The 18,622-nt window shown below is 36.2% G+C and overlaps 1 protein-coding gene across 1 annotated transcript in view; it reads right to left on the reverse strand.

Annotated features, from left to right (window-relative positions):
* Positions 1 to 3,428: 3,428 nt before the first annotated feature.
* ZNF654 (zinc finger protein 654) overlaps positions 3,429 to 18,622 on the reverse strand; it is a 35,526-nt gene continuing 20,332 nt past the window's right edge. Inside the window, exons 5-9 of the mRNA XM_059815882.1 lie at positions 15,889 to 16,091; positions 14,976 to 15,115; positions 10,021 to 10,162; positions 5,981 to 8,294; positions 3,429 to 5,587 (exon numbers count right to left, since the gene is read on the reverse strand). Coding sequence (XP_059671865.1) covers positions 5,580 to 5,587; positions 5,981 to 8,294; positions 10,021 to 10,162; positions 14,976 to 15,115; positions 15,889 to 16,091 — 2,807 coding nt within the window. The 3' untranslated portion in view covers positions 3,429 to 5,579. The remainder of the gene's footprint in view (positions 5,588 to 5,980; positions 8,295 to 10,020; positions 10,163 to 14,975; positions 15,116 to 15,888; positions 16,092 to 18,622) is intronic.

An 18,622-nucleotide genomic window follows, 5' to 3' on the forward strand; every position in this document is an offset into this window, starting at 1 on the left:
AACAATATCCAGGGCATACAAGTTTACATTTGGTGTGTTCATATATTTTGCAATGAATTTATCAAATGGCATATGTATACATTGCCATTTCGATAAATATTTCGCCTGCAACATGCATAAGCCATAACACCAGAGATTTGAGAACCCTTAGGCTTATGCCCAAAGTTAGTAACTTTCTTAGGTGAAGACCTTGTCAAAATTATACGAAGTAGCAAATAAAGGTAAGTTTCAAGTCAAAAGTTGTACAAAAAAATCACCATTCAAAATTTTGCAGAAGACAGTAAAAATCTGCAGTCAAAGAACATTAAGAACTTACAGGACTGCAAATAATAAATCTAAATAATTCAGCATTTTCAGATGATGGTATTGAACTTTTGAAGCAAAAGAAAAAAGCAATTACACCGTCTTTATCTCTGGACTACAGCATTCAATCAAGGGGACTAACAAAGCTGTGGGAACACGTGTATCACACCAGAGGCTACTATCTCTATTAGTAGCATTATCAGAAACAAACATAAGCTCATAAATGGCAAAACCTGAGGCTCAGCTCTCTGTATTAGTGCCAACCAATCTTCCTAAGAGGTTTAGGCCAGCATTTGGTACTTGTAACGCAGGGCTGCTGGAGAACTTCAACAATTTTATGATGGAGAAAGACAAACAGCTAGAAGCAGAGGTATCTCAGAACTGCTGCATCCAGACCTCTTTGTGGCCCAAGTTTGGCTTTCAAGCCCCACACAATAGGTTCAGCGTGGTTAGACTCTCCCGCACTTTGAAGCCATTGCCCCCCAGGGGTAAACACCATACAAGCCATTAAAATGAACATAGCTATGCCGATCTCTTTAAACACCACATACTTTTCCTTGGCAAGCTTCATTCCTCCCAAGCCTCTACAATCTCCATCTCTGCCCTGCCAGCCTTATGCCGTTCTCCATATGCATGTTATGTTAAAAACCACTACCCAGAGCCCTCCATTACCAGGTCAGAAATTTCACAGGCCTGAGACCTGGGCTGATCACTGAGCAGATTCCCATGTCCCCTTGTGTTCTGTGGGAGGGTATCACCTGAACAATACACGTTGTTTGTAAATTACATAGGTTTACGCACTAATTACAAAGTCTGGTTCCCAGTGTACGTGGCTGACTATTTAAATAAACCATCTTAAAGCTGCCAGTGTTTTGAAGATGGTTAGAGCCGGCCAGACCTGAGGAGTGGATTGCTGGGTGTCTAAGGTTCAAAAGCTGATGGAAGCTTTTTCTGCAGTAGGTGTGTTCTACACACATCTCAGACTGATGACCAAAAAAGCTATTCCTCTCCCTGACACACAGACATGCTTCTCTCTTCAGCAGTTACCTATTTGGAAAGAATCTGCAATACTACTATGACTTTTTGATGACTTACTTAACTAAGAGGTTCCAAATTTACCAGAGCAGGTAGTTAATAGCTAGAAGGATGAAAAAAAAAAAAGGGGGGGGGGGCAGGGAAGAGAGACAGGAGTTCCATTTTAATTTCCTTGGTAATCATGGGTTTGGACACACTTGAATAGATTTAGCCTATTCAAATCCAAATATCCACACCTGGAACATCAAGACCTGGCAGCTTTACACAGGTGCTGTGCAACAATCATGTACCAAACATAACACTGACTATAAACACTGCAGCTGTATTTCAGAGTGATTCCCCAAAAGACAAGATCAATTTCTATCAACAACAAAGACAATGTTTTATTGAACAAATCTATGTACAGTACAAAAAAGTTTTTAAAATGAAACACTACTGTTGATTTATTGCAGTTTGATGGCTCAGTTTTAATTTGTACTCTTATATAAAATGCAAAGTAAAATAATTTAACATTCAACAAGGAAGCACAAATTTCCTTTCTTGCTGAACCTGTAACAGCTTTTACAAATTAAGAGTCCCAAAATGCATACACTGCATTTAATCAGAAAGGTGTTATACAGTACCAAATAAATTAAGAAAAATAGTAACACTACCACCCCCTTTGAGTCTTTTGTCCATACCACTGGTGTTAAACAATAGAAGAAATGAGTACAGCTGAACCTTCAATGTGATATTAAAATCACAAAGTTTAATGTTATAAATTATCCAAACTATACAATTTATATAGTTTTAATGAATATGGCTAAATAACCAAAGTACCAGTGACCTTTCCCCACAGATATGAACACTTTCAACCTACTTTCAGTATTTCTTTTTTTGTGAAAGGTGCCTACCAAGCGGCAACTCTTTGAAAATCAGAACTTACATGACCTTTACAGTGAACTGTGATCAGATTAGAGTAGACAGTCTTAAAAGGAAAGTCTAAATCCAAGCTATCGCCACCTGGAGGAACGTTACTAGAATACAATTATCAGAATTGAAATGCACAAACTTTGATCCAACAAAGCTCCTAAGCTCATGTATAACTTCCAGCACTTTTAAGGTAGTTGCATGCTTACATTACACGTGTACTTCAGTATTTATTGAATCAAAGTGATACATTTTGAAGAAGTATTTCCAATTAGATCATACAATGCTTAATGCTTGGGAAAAAAACCTTTCCATCCTAGATTTGGAACCTTTTTCAGCCCTAGAAATTGCAGGTTTAGTATAGGGTAATAACATACTAAAGAATCCTTAAAAAAGCATGTAGAATTATCCCACACACATTATAAGTATCTTTTTGCTCCTAATTAAAGTTGCTTAATACTGCAACTATCTGAGAATACCAACAGGTATCAGAGTAAAGAAAATGCAATGTCTTTTGAAGTAGCACCCACTTGCTACTTTAAGTCAATTTAGCATATTTCTGATAGGTGTTTAGGTGATACTAATGTTCACCTATGTAAGAATTCAGTTTTCCAGTTTTCCAAAATGTATATACTGAACACATAGTATAAACAAATGGTGGTGTCCAAGAAAAGCATCTTTGAACAAAATTGAGTTTAATGCAGGTACAAAAAATTATGGTCACAGTTTATGCATGTACATAAATGCGTTTATCTACACACTTAAATCAAAGAAAATACAAGTCTCAATCATGTTTTTAAAACAGCTTCAAACACATGGAGCTCCAAGAAAAGGAAAAAAGCACCAAAGATTAAAGGTACATTTAAAAGACTTTACACAAACATTTTTGTCATATCTATTGACTGAGTTTTCAGATTTCTTTAAACTGTAGTACTTGAAAATTAACCTTTTTTTCCAAATATATTTAAGCAAATTTAACTAGATTAACAATGTTAAGCAAAGAAAGGGGAGCCTGGGAACATTCAAGATGATAACTGGGTCCTTAAAAAATTAGTTGGTAACTTGAAAGCAAAAAATGCAAAAGTGCATTTGGCTGATAAAGTCCCCATTAATTTTACGTTTAAAAAGTTTTAATGTATTTATGTATGTAAATGTATATAGAGTGTGTGTATATATGTATATATAATGAAAGATACATTTAAATCAGCTTTTTTGCAACTGCAAAAAAAATTCTTTGGTGCCTCAAATGTCATACAAATCTCTGAAAGTGGGCCAGTCATCGGTATTAATGTAATGCACACATACCTGTGATCATAATTTTATAACCTTTTACATTAATCCAACTCAAAGTTAAGGCAAAAATTTTCTAGAATTCAAAGGAGTATGATCTTGAATTTGCATTCTTTTTACCTCCCAGGAGGAGAAAAGGAAGCAGAATTAATGCAAATATCTGTTTAATTTCACAGAGGATTATTAGCAGAGGCATTACTGAACTATTAAGTTTAAGTTCCAGAACTACTTAACAGCCTATTTTACAGTGAAACCCTTAGGTTTGCAAGTGTGAGCCATTGTTACAATGAACAGATCTTTTATGTACCTCTTGATTTTTTACTCATTAGTTTTTACATATCTGTTGATTTAAGCAAGTTGATCATCTTATGCCGTACACACATTGTGATGAACTACTCAGTAAGCAAACTAGCTAAGCAGGAACAGTTGGTCTTTGCTGTCCTACATTTCTGTGATGACTCCATCTGTACACACCAGTTTTCACCACTATACCTCTGTGCCTACAATCGCATTAAAATTTTCAGCTACCCATGAACAGGATCCCAAATAAAACATTTTTAGGTGGCAAGACAGTATAAGATAAATTAGAGGATAAATTAGCACAGTAATTAGACAATGCGCATGTTTGCCACACCTGTTTGGGGTGGGAAGACCAAAAACTACAAGAGCATCTTTTTGGTTTCTGAATGTCCTGTATTTCAATGTTACACATAGAGCTGCGTGACTCAAATTTCCCATCTTCATGTTCTGATTGTTTTTATGAACAGTGAATTTTGGATAAAGTGCTTCACATTTTAGTCAAACTCCTTCACTAACTTCTGGGAAAGGCTGTCTTTTCAAGAGGTGCTACTAGATAGGGCTGTAATGTGTCTTAAGGTTGAGTCAATACATATTTTCTCCCTTCCTCCAGACAATAAATAAGTAGTTACAGTACTGAGTTGTGACCTGCCACCATTAAGCAATATTACATATGTGAAACAGGCTCTTCCTGATCTTTTTTTCCCAACTTGACATGTGCTCTGCTTTTGTCTGCCTTTTTTTAACTTTTTTTTTTTAAACAGAAAGCCATCTCAAGTTCTTATCAGTCATACCAACAGCTGAAGGATCTCTGTATTTGCATAAAGTTAGTTTAACTCTGCCCTGTAATGCAAGCTTAACCCCCTTCACATTCTGTATTTGTTTCAATCTGCTTCTGTTAACATCCACACAATCTGTGCATGTACTGCTTGTATTAGCCTTCCTGCACCTACAACAGAGGTTTTACAGGATACTCTTGACATACACATTTACCATAGCCTTGAAAAGGGCTTCTGCATGCATCTGATTTCCACTGTGCATAACTTTCACACTTAATATCACATCAACTCGCTTTTCCTTGCATGCTCTGTACTTCAAGTTTTTGGTTATTCAAGCATTCCATCCATCTTGGATTTCTTTCTACATTCCTCTTTTTGGATTCTGAGTATAAGTTTATTAAATGAGCTCCATGCTTTTTAGCAGATAATGGAATCACATACTCAAAACTTTGAAAAAAGAATGCATGGTTCCTCTATGCATTCCTTATACATATTATAATAATCTAACTCCTTCTTGAATGATTCCTTCCCAGCTGTGTGGATAGATATCCTTTAACCACACATTTTCCAACAAAAGTAGCTTTCAGAATTGGCTGGTTTTATTTCCATAAGGCAATTAACACCTCTGCTTGCTCAACTGTATGCCTTACTTTCCTTAAACCTTCATGCTAGAAAGACTGTGCCGCTAAGCTTCAATCACACATTTGGAATGAATGTGGCTTTTCGGATAACTGGTACTTTGGGGATTTTGTAGCAACCTTTCTGGACTCAAGACCTGCAGAGCTCCTATTATTCCTCTGTGACTTTTGTCTAGAAAATGTGCTTTGTCTTTATCAAGGTCATGTTTTTCTTTAGTAATTGGAGACTGCTTTATGATTAAGGCCAACTGGGAAACAAACTGATGCTTCTTCATGTAGTGTTCTGTTACACCACTCCTCATTTGATACATTTTCCCAAAACATTGAATCAGGCACCTGTAAAAGAGAATGCATTGGGATCAAAATGAAGACTAACCAATGTAAATAATTCTTTAATCTAGAACACTGCTTATGTTTTTTTAACACGTTTAGCTTCAGACATGCAAGGAAAGACAGACTGAATTACCCCCTTCTGTTTTATGAGAAGTCTCTTCCATTAGAGTTGCCTACCAATTCTCACCACCTCCTCCTTATTCTCAACAGCATGTCCAATTTGAACTTCCAATTTAGCACAGTATTGTGATTTAATTGTCTAAGTTCTAGCATACTACAATTGCTTAGAAGTCGTGTCTGTCTTATCTATTCCATTAGGTTGCCTGTTCCCAAAGACCATTTTCTGGTTGGTATTTACCTCGAAACCAACCAACCCAGAAGGACTGTAAGACTTACTTTCATCATCTGAATCGAATCCAAAGAGCGTCTGACACTTCTTTTGTGCAAGGTGAGCCTCAAGTGCTTCTGAATTACAGTAGATGGTCAAGCAGTTGCCACATCTAAATCTTTCTGTTGATTTGCTACAAAATTTATCTTGTTCAGAATGAGCATCTGCTTTATCAGTCAAAATTTTTCTACGTTTTGGCATGCTAATGTATCGTTCATCAAGATAACTTGGAGGCAATGGTCTAACATAGGGTTTTGTTAAGATGACACCGTATGAAGTATTCTCTGTTGTCTGATTTGGTTTAGAAGGTAATTGCGAGGCAGCAGCATTATTTTGTGGTATATCATGGCAATTCTGTAAAACTGGTAACACTGACCCATTTTCTGTCCTTGTTTCATCTGCCACTCTGTCCAAAGGTACTTCTGACTTTGATGATGTCTGATCTAGGTCACTGTGCCCATTGACTAGTTGGTCGCTAACAACATTACAGTTCTCAGAACTTGGCTGTAACACAGGTGTCTTTTGGTCTATCAAACTTAGAACTGTAGTGCTACCCTCAGATGAACTTTCATTTCCATTGTGAATTGCATTATTTGCTTTCTTCTCAACGCTTTGAATATACGTCTTTGGTTCTGTAGAATCCTTCCTTGACTTCCAAGTTGGAATTGGTAGATCTACAGTTTCTTTTTCATTAATAGAGTCATCATCATCTTGGTAACTACAAAGTTCGGAAGGATCATCTGAAGAATCTTTTTCACTTGCATCTTCTGAACATTCTGGTGTTTTATTTAAATAATGCTGAGCCTCATGTTCATACAGCAAAGGGAGCTCCTCAAATAGCTCACAGCACTCTGCAAAATTGCATTGAGCTTTAAAAACACTATGACTTTTTGTATGTTCTGCAAGCTCAGTTGACAGCTTAAATCTCTGATTACAATTAAAGTGTAAACAAAAGTAAACATTTGGATACACATGTCTCTTCAGGTGGTCTATAAAATGTTGGGAATCAGCAAATTTTCTCTGGCAGAATCGGCATTTTCCTTTATTCCATTTCATTATATGCTGCTGCACCTTCAAATCAGTTGGATGAGCTTTTCTTGCGTGTTTATTGAGGAATCTTATCTTTTTAAATGCTCTAGCACAACCATTAGCAGGGCACTTAAAGCTTCCTTCCTCATCCATAGCATCAATGTCTTTTTGAGGGCAAAAAGCTCCATTCACTTTATGTAGAATAGGTGACTCTTTACTGGAACTCTCATCATCTTCAGGCAAACTTTCTGTACTTAAAGCATCAGGAACATTATTAAAACAGCTGTCACTACTATTTTCAGTAGCATCATCCTGGTCACTTAGATGGTTTTCCACCGCATCAAATACCTGTTCTGCATTCTCCTCCTCCACTTGGACCACTTCGTCAGCACTTGGAGCTATTGCAGTCTCTGGTTCATTATCTTTGGAACCATCAGAATTCCCGTTTTCAAGAGACTGAGAAACATCAGAACATTCTAGTTCATTAAGAGCAGGAGCCTGCTGACCAGCCTCAAGAACTGCAGCAAGATGTTGCCTTTCTATCTTCCTGACATGATTCTTTAAGTGCTTCAGCATAAGTCCTCTTTGCCTGAACTTTCTGGTGCAAAGTACACAGGAAAAACTGCCCTTTTTTTGGTGAGCTTGTGCATGTTTCACAATGTGACCACCAAGAAATTCCTTGTTGCATATCACACAGCGGTGCCTTGGTACAGTTTGATCTAACATTTTAGATTCCTCAAAAGCTTCATGGTTCTTTTTGGCATTACCTTTGGACTGGGCTTCAGAGAGGTCTTCAGGGTCAAGCTCCCCGTTGCTTACATCTGCTAAACAGACACGTTCCTCACTCAGAGCCCTATACTCTGTTATCTTCTCTGTATTTGCAGTAGAGTTTTCCAGTGTACTTTCACTTAAGCCAACAAAGGCTTTATCGCCCAATAATGCTAAACAATTCTGCTTGATCATCAAGAAATTCCAAAACTCAGGATCAAAAAACAAACCTTTTTTCAAAATTGGAAGCAATTCAAAACGTACACGGTTTTGAACAGAACTAGTGCACTCATTGTATTCTTCATCTGCACATTTATATAAATGTTCAACAGTGTAGTAAGATTCCAAGGTGCGCTCAAGAAAAAAGATTGAAAGAGCACAAATTCTGAGGATCTCCAAGTCATTTGGCAGAAAATGAGCAATTGCTTTATAAATAAGACTTTTCATGTTGGGATCTTCACGGAGGTCCAACTGTAGGGCACATCCACATATCTCAACGCATATCTGAAGACCATCTTCACCAACCTGCAGAAAGGAAATTACAGTGTACATAATTATAGACTATGCATAATGGTATTTTCCTTATGGGCTTACAGAATTCTGTAGCTTGAAAGTAAAATTAAAAAAAAAAATCTTACCCGCAGAAAAAAAACCCTGGTATAAACAATGCCCAAACATCAACATCCCAGGTATTTATATTCATCTACTTGCAAAATAGTTAGGAGTTCAGAAAGCATCCTGCTCGTAAACTTCACCTGAAGGCAGGTACCTTTTAAAATAATGCTCAAACAAGACTATAAAATACAGATACCAAAATGGTCAAAAATAACATCTGTTTTGCACTGAAAGCTATACAGCTACTGTCAATAAAGTTTCAGATACTTTTGCCACATGCAATTCTATAGTTAAAGACAATTAATTATTTGGGGATATAAATAAGACTGCAGCAAATCATATGCCATCTAGTAGTATCTTCTGTCTGCATCTTCATTATCTAGGCTGTTTCACACTATAATTGGACAGCTATTCTATATTTTGTCCCTGTTCTAACTCATTTAACTTGCATTGCATAAAAATACAAGCTATAAGATATTGCCCTCAATTTTGAACAATGACCACCAGGTAAGCCATAACAACCCATGGCCAAGCATTCTAAAAGGCTTGACTTTTCAGAATTGAGAAACTATCCATACAATGAGCAGAATTCCTATGCCACACTTTAGGCCAAGGGCCCTGCCATGAACATGTAATTCAAAGGGATGATGAGACACATACTACCGAACAGGTAGCAGATTAAAGTAAAGAGAGCTTCTGGAAGTTTAGAAATAATTAATACCTACCTATACTTAAATGTACGTTAACAAATAAATACAATACTCCATATATTGTGGGTTGTTAAAAAATACAATAATTCAGATGCAAATACAAACAGAAGTTATTCATGTCACCACAAGTGTTTTAGAATACATACTGAGATTAAACTCTTGAACAGCAGCAAATCATTGCATTTAGAACTGTACGGCAGCACCCGTGACAAAATAATTTATAATTCATTTAGGGCATAGAATATGAAAGAGCTCTGTTCGGTCAGGTTAATGATAAAAAACATTTTTTTGGAAACAACTCACACTCCTGCGTGTGAAGCGCTGCATGTTACATCTTGTATGTATGTTTGTACGGGACAGTATAAGACTAACATCTGAAGCATGAAACACAGTGCACTTTTTTGAAGCGAAATTATGTCTTCTGCTATCTTAGTATAGATTTTCCTTTATGTTACATTAAGCACATCTTCAGATTTGATTAGAACTGGTGAAAGGATTCAGAACTTAACATGGGTGAAAGGTGGATACGATGGCATTACACAAGTCCTATTTCCTTAAGCAGCCAGGCTGGGAAAAAAAAAACCCAACCCATGCGTCTTTCACATTTACTTCATGTATTTGTTATTAATTTCCCCATTTATTTATAGAGGATGACATTCCTCAAACTTACTGCAGACAGAAAGAAAAAACACAGAATTCAGTAAAAAAAATTATCTTAAAAACACACAACAGATTAAGGGCAATCATAATACCGAAGCACATTCTGTAACTTGACAAAATTTTTAAGATAATATCGTGTCCTTCCCTACCGACTCTTATCTTTCCACAAGAAGTGGACATTACACAATAAAAACATGACTTCTCTTTACTTTAACAAGTTATAAAAAGAATGGGGGGGTGGGGTAAAATAAACAAACAAAACTTACTTCATCCTTAATGACTTTCATGAAAGGGAAGATTACTCTGACATTTGTAGCTATTCTTAAAAGCTGGTAGCACTGGTCGACAAATACTTGTTTTGATGGGTTAGATTTAAGCTGCAGTTTACTCCAAATGAAGATCAGGTCCCTATAAGTACAGAACAAAATATTTCCGTTAGATTGAGTTTTAGAACTCTATCACTAAGCATGACGCATTACTAAGAACAACTATTTGCATATTCTGTAACTAAAATAATATTTGAGGGCGTAACACCAATCTAATTAACACCACAACTACACACAATGTGCACAATGGAAAATGAAACTTAATTACTTTGTTAAAGCATTCAGGGTATCTCCTATCACTGAGCCAATTAAATATTCAACAAAATATTAATGTATTCAGCTTAGTATCAGAGAACTGAATAATAAAATCAGATGCCACAGCATCTAGCCCTTAACACCACAGGCAATAAACGTCAGGCTGAACAGCAAGCTCTGTGTTCTCTTGGGATTAAGTTACTTTCAGTGCAAGGATGAGGAGTCCTTCAGAAAAAGAAATGTTTTAATGTGGAAAATGGGAGCATTGTAGAAAGCTAGTTTCTAATATGGTCCATTGACAGGAAATATTGATGTTCTCCAGTTATGCATGTTACAACACAATTTTCTTTTTTTACTGCTGTCATCGCTGGTCTGTCTAGCCTATAGCAGTTACATGAAAATATCAGGCTCTAGAGCTATTCATACATCTTTGTGATCTTCAGTCAAATAACATTCCTGACTGATACAAGGAAACATAAGAATGGATCGCTAGACTCTGCAGCTGAGCTTCTACACAGGTAATGTGTTTAGTCTATAAAATACAGCTAATTGAAATTTACAGCCTGTAATTTCTATGCACTTGAATTCAGAGACTCAAAGGCAACTGGACTTAACTTTCAGTTTCAAGAAAATTTGCCAGCACAAAGATTTTACACAGGAGTAGATATAGTTAGGACTAGGCAGAAATCCCAATATAACATTACAACGGAAACAGGGGACCAATCGACTTTCATTTTCTGAAGGAAGACACTTCTTTATTCCACCAGCCTCCTCCCTCAGAAAACACAAACCCAGTTACTGACAAAATCTTTGGTTTCTGTGCCAGATACAAATCAGACAAACCTTTTGAGATTAAGCTTGTCTAGTGAGGTCAGTGCTTGCATGAAGGGAAGTGATAGAACTGCCTATGACAAAACACCAACTTCACTTTTAAATTTAGGGCAGCTCTACAATTCTGCTTGACATTTTAAGAGCTAGACAAGAGAGCTTGATTGTTTTCTTTCATTCAGAACCCAAGAAAACTTAAGTTGATAGAAATAATCAAGCTCACATGGGGGAAACTGTGAAAAGAAAGTTCTATAAGCAGCTCTACCCACAAAAAATTAGTCTTACAGGTTTTCTAAAGATACAAGCTGTTCACCTCTGCCTTTACCAGGCTGGAAACCTAAATTCTTGGAAGTCTTTGCAAACTTCATGTACAAGTTCAAAACTAGCGTCTTCGTGCACCAAACCATTCATAAAAATTCAGTAAAAGTCTCAACCTGAAGTACAAAAGATAGAACTGAACATTTTTGCTGTTAAATGTTACAGCAGTTAAATAATACAACTTAATTCTCTGCTTTGTCTCATACCACTTCAGAGCAAGCCATTTCAACACCAGTCCCAGAGAATTCGAGAAAACAAATTCTTCTTTGGGGAGATTAGTGGTTGAAGTGGCTTGCCATGTGTTCAGACAAGTGTGATCACTGGCACAAGGAAAGAGCTGAAAAAGGAATGGAGAAAACTGAAAGTAGAAGGAACAGCTCCATGGGTGAAGAGCAAGCTGTTAAATCAATTTAACCACCATTTGACTAGACCCTGATGTGAAATAGTATTTCAGTCTTATTCCTCCATGTAAACATGGAGGCTTCTCCTTGTTAAGCAAATTTCTGACTTTGATAATCATTAAGAATTAAAGCATTCTCGTAGAGCTGACTGGAGTCTATTTCAACCACTTAAATGCTTTGGATAGCAATTTTAACTCTAAAGTCAGCAGCACTTGAGATACTTCTGTGTCACTGACCACAACAGAGATGATAAACTTGAGATAATGTAGGCAGGGGTAGCTTTCTATTTGTTTGATTATTATGGCATAGTAGTATAGCACTTAATGACATTTACTTCTTGGATAGTATAACTCAGTTCACACTGAGGCCTGTGTTTAAACTATTATGGACATGTGTTGGGGCAGCTTAAATTATTACTGTGAGATCACAGAACTTGGTACCTCTTTACCAGAGGCAACCAGGTATTCCAGCCTGTTAACACTCTGCAAAATACCAAACCCATTGTGTGCCTCCATCAGCAACATAAGAGAATGGTTAAGCCCACCCTACCTTAGCTAGATCTAAAACCTTTGCTACTGTTCTTAAGTAGAAAGTCTATCTTTCCTTGGGTATAGATAGCACACTTTACCAAAATGTTATCCAATTCACAAAAATTACCTAAAAGCCAAAGACTGATTGAACGTGTGGGAATTTACCGCATAGAAACCACTTGAAAACAGCCAAAACAGCATTTAAAAATTGCCTGGCAGAGAAGGCAAGCCATTCTGCTACACCTATTCCATCAAAATTTTGTCTGTCTTCCTGAAGAGTCATCACTTTTTGATACTAGAAAGGCATTAATCACATCATTATGGATTGATCTCTTACCAATACCTTGTACACAAATACTTCTAGTAAGACCATGCACAGCTTGCTTTGTGATTAATTTGTAAGTGGGCTTTCACTTCAAAAAAAAAATTCAGATCACCCAAATCTAGAATTTATTCTTAATGTCAATGAAAACAATAAGAGTTTTGTGACAGAGCTGCTTAAAGTCCATCTTCCTCTGAGATAATGAGACCTAATGGTTTCAGCATGAAGATTTCATACAGGCTGCTTCACATGAAGCGATAGCAAGTATCTGCTAGTTACAGCCTTCTCATCTATTTTGATATCTTATTTTGGTAGTAGTGTTTGCTGCTAGATCCCTGCCAGATCTGCAAGGTCCTCAATTCCAGACAAGGTAAGATGATTTATACTGTGCTGAAGACATTATAATCTTCTCTAGGGAAAAATACACGATGTGGGTTAATTTAACCTGGCTCCTACTTCTCAAAAAATTTTAAGTGCAGTATAATCATGCCTTCACAAGCTTTGTTCCAGTTTACATTATCTATTAAGCATTATGCAGATTTCTCTTGTTGGGTACGTAATTGTTAAGGCTCAGCATCTCTAAAAGAATGAAACAGCTGTTCTAGCTGCACAGACGTAACTGCTCCGAACTCTTTGAAAGATCCTCAAGTTCTATATTCTGAACAGAAGCTTAAAATACTAAGAGATGCCAAAATGGCTTCCTTGATAAACAGATATCAAACAGTACTTTTCGTCTCTTCTGGAATTTCATTTTAACATCCACTTTGACAGAACATAAGGACAGACATCTTATTTTGCATAGCAATTTTCAAAATGGATCATGCAAAACTCAATCTTGCTCTTACTCAGTTGATCATTAACATGTTACTACAGCAAAAGGTATAACAAGTAGATTTAATTCCAATATTTAAAATGCACTTCTTGAAAGACTGAATCCTGGAAACAGAAGGCAGTAACCACGTAACTAATATGTGTAGGTTACATCTGCAAATTTCCTGATAAGTAGGAAGGCAGGAGATGCAGTATTTGGGCAAGAACCAGCAAAGTTGGATTCCGTTCCAAAGCTGGTCATTGGGCTCACACAAACTATGTACCTTTTTGGTGGAACTTGTTCATCTGTCCTATGGGGACAGTCATGCCCACCTTTTTCTGGACAGACTGAATAAAAATGCCACTAGGTATTGCCAACACATTGTACTATAGATGTATGTTATAATCATAATTCCAAAGGTTTTGATTCAACACAATCCATTACTCATCCACTAGTTAAGGAAAAATTATATTAACAAACCAAGCATTATCACGTCTGACCTTCATTATGTCCTGAAGTGGGGGGGGGGGGGGGGGGGGCGGGGAGAAGGGAGACATCTTACTTTTCAATTCCCTGAAATCTGGGAACAGGGAAATCCTATATAGATTCTAAGCTCCATATTAAACTCAGTTACACAGATTAATAATTTGATCTCTATTGATTAAAGAAAAAATCAAATCCTTGCTGACAAAGCCTTTTTGCTTCAACTACGTAATCAAACAAGCATACTTTATCAAGGAATGCAGATGTTACTTTAGGTACAGAAATTATACAGGTTAAACAGGTGGATTATCTTCCTTAGCTATCTTTCAGTCCTCAGAATGATGAAATTTGTTTTGATAACTCTTTAGAAAACAATTTTTAGCCATAAAAATGTCCAACTATCAAGCTGATTCAGTGTGTATGAAGACATTCTTACTTAAATGTTTTCTAGAGGACCACCATTTATGTTATGGCTCTGTTTATGAAGTAAAAGTTTGCATAATTCATAGCACATTTTCAGAACCATATATTCTCTTTTTAGACAAATTGGTGACATACTACAGTTTGGTTATTATAAGCAGTGTCATTTAACTAGCAGAACAGCAAAATATCTGCATTGCCAGAAAGTCTACAGACTGCATATTGTTACACGTTGCTAATAATAAATGCCATATTTATAGGTATTTACAGCCTAAAGTATGTAAAGGCTCACCCTTCTGTTACTCTGAAACAGTAAGTGTTATGTACTATGTAGGCTACCACTGTACATGATTGTGTGTAAAAAGGCATCAGGCATAACAGATGTACTAGTAATGTTTAAAAATCATGTTAGAATGTTTTTATCTGGTATTTTAAACTTGAGCTACATCTTAAAGTTAGATGAGTTTCACTTTGGCAATAAGCATTTATTATCTGCTAAGCTGCTTCACCAGAAATAAAGTATTTACCATATACAATACATGTCCCCATTTTGAAGCTGTGGGACTAGGAACGATTCACATAGCTGTAAGGCTAAGGTAGTCTTCCCTTCTTTTTCAGTGTTGCAGATGATCTCAATTCCACTCTTGCAATCAGTCCTCAACAAGTGCTATACAATTAAAATAAAATCAATTTAGATAAATTTGCTAACATGAAATAAAAAACCTATCAGACCTTGCTACATTAAAGAAGCTACTGAAAACTTCAGGAATCGCTATTAACATAGGATTTCTTTGGAATAGCTTTTGTGTAGGTCTGTAAATAGAGATTTTGGAGATATTTAGAGCTCTTTCATATTTCTTAGAGTAATGACAATCACAATAATCGTCTGAGAAATTAAAAGACTACACAAAAGCACTTTCTTGCACGATGGCAGCTTGTTCTTAAAACAAGGTTAGGAAAAGAATTGTTATCTAGGAAGTGCTATCAGTGGTAAAAGTAGGGCCACATTCAGCTAGCGTGTCGTTTTACATACTGGGGCATCATTAAAAAAAACTTTAAGGCTAACAAAACTATATAACTTACAAAACACTGGACTGACATCAATTAGGCTGAAGTGCTTTTGCTAGAGTAATAGTCAATAGTAAAATAGTCAATACACTGAAGCCACAGAATATTAATGACTCAAGTTATTTAGGGAATATATCTACAAGTAAACTTGACCAAAAAATTGCATTTAGGTCAACAAGATTTGCAGGCGCTTAACATTTAACTTTTCAAAGCTTAAGCCAGCACTAAGTTAAGCAACACCGGTGTAGTTGCCTGATTTTATGACATTTGGTTCTACAAAAAACAGAGTTCCATATGCTCCTTTTGACAACTTGTATACAGTAAGTATAATGTACCACTTCATTAAAAAAAATGTATACTGACAAACAATACCTCCTGGAATAGCTGATCTTCTAATGGTGACATATAAAGACAGGTGAAAAGAGCTTGATGGAAATACAGATCTTTACTGATATCTGGATGATTTATGCAAGATTTGATAAGAGCCATTGCCTCAGGGATGCGTTCACAGGCAATAAGGTATCTGGCACGTAGTTCAAAGAACAGTGGATTTTCAGAGCTTAAATATTTGTTAACTGTACAGAAAAGAAAGATTTAAAGGCAATTAGAATATGAAGTCCAAACAACAAATATATTTAAATGTAATGTTGTTTTTAATAGTGCAATGTCAACAAAAAATATAAAAAAGGCTCTGCTAAAGAAGCTATCATATATTAAATTAAATAACATCAAGAATCTGTCCTTCTGCTTGGAAACAGAAATTGTTATTTTTCTTACACCAGTAATCTAATTCAGTATTTTGTTTCCGATAGATCAACACAAGGTGCTTCAAAGGATTAGTAAAATATACACTATATAGAAGCAGATAAGAACATTTTTGAGAAAGAAAATTCCCTCCTTTCTCAGCACTGGAATCTGGGTGATTGTCAGAAGTATAGGATAGACATCACTTCCAACACTATAATTATAAATATTTAAAACAACTCAGGATATTCATTACCCATTAAAATGGAAGAGCTCGGAGTGGTGAAAAAGTTAACTAGAATTCACATGCTGTTGCTTTAAGTAGCTTTGAACACCTTGATTTTTCTTGGAGAAGTGGAAAATATACTTTTTCTTCCTCTAAAAGTTCTACTGGACACAATTCTAAATCCCTAAATACCATTGAATTCTAGGCCCTGATTTCTGGAAATCTGTTTTTCAGATCTAGAAGCTAATCTTAAAGCTTACATTTGAATGAAATTGTTTCAATTGTGATACTCAAAATACTTAACATTTAAGTAATTGGGAAACTATGACATACATAGAAGACATGCTTTAGATCTCTATTATAGAAGATCACACAGATTCTAGTATCTCTTAGGATTGAAGTTAAAATATCACTCAAGGGTACAAAATGTAAAAATGCTGCTTTTATTCTGAGAATTGTTTGCATCTTGTCAAGTACATGCACACTGAGGTGTTAATAGTGTGTTAACATTTATGTAATGTATTGGACAATATGGCCTGGTCTTCCTCTTATATGCTCAACAGCTACCTTAAGAGAAAGAGTTGAACCTCCACAATTTCTAGTGCATACCCTGTAGTACTGTTCAGTGTTTCATATTTAAAAAAAAGAAAAATGAAAAAAGATTGTCAATTTAAAGTCAATGAAGGCTAGAAGTGAGCATGGTAAGTTTATACCTTAGAAGGAACCTGTATTATGAAAGTTACAAGCAACTTAAAGTGACACTTAAAATGATTACATAAAATAGAAGCAGTTATTGAAAACCACAATCTGAACAGCTAAGCGAAATTTTTTTCCCCAAAATGAAAAGATTACTTTTGTAACAAGCTTTCACTTAAACTTTTTTTTTTAAGTACACCTGGTTTGAAAGACATTGCTTATGCTCAGAACAGGTTTTCTCTAGCTTTTTTTTTTTTTTTTTCCACACAAGCCAATGGTATTAGATGCTAATGAACACTTAAGAAATATTATTCAAGGTGATATAAGGTTTAGATGAGAGTTGTTAATAAGTGTACTGTAAAGTCCACCATAAGAGAAGATCTCATCCCCACTATCCATTAGCACTTCTGGGTACAAACTTACTAAAGAAGATGACTGAAAGAAAAGCCAGTGTCTAACAGGGTCATCAACTGCAAGAAAAAGTGATCATACAGAACAATCCTTAAAACCAAGTAAAGGCCGCTCCTTTTTTGAATTAACATACTTATGATAATAAACCCAATCATCAGTTTAGTATGCAAATATTACCCAACAGATTACTGAACATTCGCTCTGAAAAATTAGGCCAGAAATACTTAGCTTCTGTTGTGTGCTAATGTTAAGAAAATGCTGCATGTATAACAACTGGCCTTTTCCCTCAAGCAAGGGAAGACTGCAGTCCACAATACAGGTTAACTTGTTATATCATTCCCACTTTCTGTGTGGGCAACTCTTAAGTCAGTATGCCCCTCTGCTCCATAAATCCCACTTCTGACAGCATGAGGACCCAGGCAAGGGGGGCTCCTACACCCTCCAACACTTTTGAAACAGACTGCGAGTTCCAGCTACACCACTGGCAGGATTGTGCTCCCTCCCTGTAGTGGAATGCCCTCTTTTCCCAAGGCAGCATTTACAGATCTTCTAACCCCCCAAGCAAAAGACAACTACTAACTATAGTAGCATTTAGCCAAGTCTGTGATACATTAAAAACTGCTTGGGGAAAACATCTATTCTTGTCCAGGCAGCATGTGCAGTGCCTTGCTTTAGAGCGATAGATGCCAACCATCAGCTTAGAAACTAATTAACTGCTTACATCTGAGTGTACCTCTGTCTACAATACTCTTCTAGATGTTCACAGTAGGCTGCCTTTTTCTCCCTAACCTACTAGAAGTTTATTGCTCCTATGTTTCAACCCTGCTATTTTTCTTTAAACCCAAAGACTGCCTTCCTTTCCAGACATCTCAAAATAGGCTGCAATATCTCAAAGTATACTACAATTCACGTAAAGACAGACACAGCGAGGTTTGTCTTGGCCTAAGCTTCTCCATGTAATTAATTAAACCAAGACAGGATTATGTAGTTCACGCAGTACATATTTATCAAACTGACTTTTGCAAGTAA

Source organism: Gavia stellata, chromosome 1 (assembly GCF_030936135.1).
Source record: "Gavia stellata isolate bGavSte3 chromosome 1, bGavSte3.hap2, whole genome shotgun sequence".
In the NCBI taxonomy this organism is placed as follows: domain Eukaryota; kingdom Metazoa; phylum Chordata; class Aves; order Gaviiformes; family Gaviidae; genus Gavia; species Gavia stellata.